The 2,221-nt window shown below is 51.4% G+C and overlaps 1 protein-coding gene across 1 annotated transcript; it reads left to right on the top strand.

Annotated features, from left to right (window-relative positions):
- The first annotated feature begins 330 nt into the window (after positions 1-330).
- On the top strand, positions 331-1,533 carry LOC124274292 (keratinocyte proline-rich protein-like). Its single transcript, XM_046709635.1, has one exon. It carries the CDS (start codon positions 331-333, stop codon positions 1,531-1,533), a length of 1,203 nt encoding a protein of 400 aa, XP_046565591.1.
- Positions 1,534-2,221: the final 688 nt, after the last annotated feature.

Consider the following 2,221-nt stretch of genomic DNA (forward strand, 5'->3'; position numbering starts at 1 on the left):
CTTCTTATTACCAGATGTCTCCTCGCCATGAGCAATGCCTGGTACTATCTAAAGTATTAAGCGTATACTACCTTCACCACGTCTTTCCTACAGTGAATAACTTTTCCCTATAACTCGGATATTGGAAATATATCTGCAGCGGCCCAAACCACTGCTGCGGCCTACACCATGTTTCAGCCCAAACCCCTGCAGCGGCCCTAACCACTGCTACGGCCAACACCCATGTTACCGCCCAAACCCCTGCTACGGCCTACACCCATGTTACCGCCCAAACACCTGCTACGGCCTACACCCATGTTACCGCCCAAACCACTGCTACGGATAACAACCATGCTACCGCCCAAACCACTGCTACGTCCAACACCCACGTTACAGCCCAAACACCTGCAGCGGCCTACACCCATGTTATCGCCCAAACCACTGCTACGGCCTACACCCACGTTACAGCCCAAACACCTGCAGCGGCCTACACCCATGTTATCGCCCAAACCACTGCTACGGCCTACACCCATGTTACCGCCCAAATCCCTGCAGCGGCCCAAACCACTGCCACGGCTAACAACCATGTTACTGCCCAAACCCCTGCTACGGCCTACACCCACGTTACCGCCCAAACCCCTGCAGCGGCCCAAACCACTGCCACGGCTAACAACCATGTTACCGCCCAAACCCCTGCTATGGCCTACACCAATGTTACCGCCCAAACACCTGCAGCGGCCTACACTCATGTTACCGCCCAAACCACTGCTACGGCCTACACCCATGTTATCGCCCAAACCCCTGCTACGGCCTACACCCATGTTACCGCCCAAACACCTGCAGCGGCCTTCACCCATGTTATCGCCCAAACCCCTGCTACGGCCTACACCCATGTTATCGCCCAAACACCTGCTACGGCCTACACCCATGTTACCGCCCAAACACCTGCAGCGGCCTACACCCATGTTATCGCCCAAACACCTGCTACGGCCTACACCCATGTTACCGCCCAAACACCTGCAGCGGCCTACACCCATGTTTCAGCCCAAACCACTGCAGCGGCTGCCTAACCACTGCTTCGGCCTACACCCATGTTACCGCCCAAACCCCTGCAGCGGCCCTAACCGCTGCTACGACCAACACCCATGTTACCGCCCAAACCCCTGCAGCGGCCCTAACCACTGCTACGGCCTACACCCATGTTATCGTCCAAACCACTGCAGCGGCCCTAACCACTGCTTCGACCTACACCCATGTTACCGCCCAAACCCCTGCAGCGGCCCTAACCACTGCTACGGCCTACACCCATGTTATCGCCCAAACCACTGCAGCGGCCCTAACCACTGCTACGGCCTACACCCATGTTATCGCCCAAACCACTGCTACGGCCTACACCCATGTTACCGCCCAAACCCCTGCAGCGGCCCTAACCACTGCTACGGCCTACACCCATGTTACCGTCCAAACCCCTGCTACGACATACACCCATGTTACCGTCCAAACCCCTGCTACGACATACACCCATGTTACCGTCCAAACCCCTGCAACGATTAGTACGGTTAAAATCCTTTGTCTAATATGCTATTACAACTAAACAACACGTAGTATCAATTTTCATCGATCAAGAGAAAGTCTATGAAACTACATGCAAGCACGGCATTTTAAAGGATTTACCTGGTTTTGGTTTGAGAGGTCGTTAACCGTCTTTGGCATCACAGTTTTTAACAGACAGACAATTTTTTAAGTCCGAGTGGGGTCAAACCTGTCTGATCATTACAATCATGATCAGGGTGTTCCTCAAGGCAGTATTTTATCTGTCACTTTATTTAGCATTAAGATAAAAATGTCTTTCAAAGGTTTTAAGTGATTCAGATGTTGGTTCACGTTTTGTGGATGAATTTAATGTTTCTTGTGGTAGTGAAAATATGCATGCAATAGAGAGGCAGTTACAAGGAGGTCAAGGAGGCCAAGTTCTTGGGCTGAGTTTTCGACTCCCATTTAGCTTTTCTTCCGCATATCAAATGCCTAAATACTAAATGCCTGAAGGCACTTGATTTATTGAAAGTCGTTTCTAATTCGAAGTGAGAGGGGATCAAGCTACACTCCTTCACTTTTATAGATCATTAGTCCGCTCGAAACTAGACTTTGGCTCCATAGTGGAACCTGCGAAAGCAGCCTGAAACTGTTAGATTCTGTCCACCACCAAGGTCGATGACTTTGTCTTAGATCCTTTAGAACGTCT

This window comes from Haliotis rubra, unplaced genomic scaffold (genome assembly GCF_003918875.1).
Source record: "Haliotis rubra isolate DU_JTF1 unplaced genomic scaffold, ASM391887v1 Scf19, whole genome shotgun sequence".
Classification (NCBI taxonomy): Eukaryota; Metazoa; Mollusca; class Gastropoda; order Lepetellida; family Haliotidae; genus Haliotis; species Haliotis rubra.

What these genes read in the sequence shown, in the direction of transcription:
- LOC124274292 (XM_046709635.1), top strand. Translation starts at nt 331, where the DNA reads ATGCTACCGCCCAAACCACTGCTACGTCCAACACCCACGTTACAGCCC.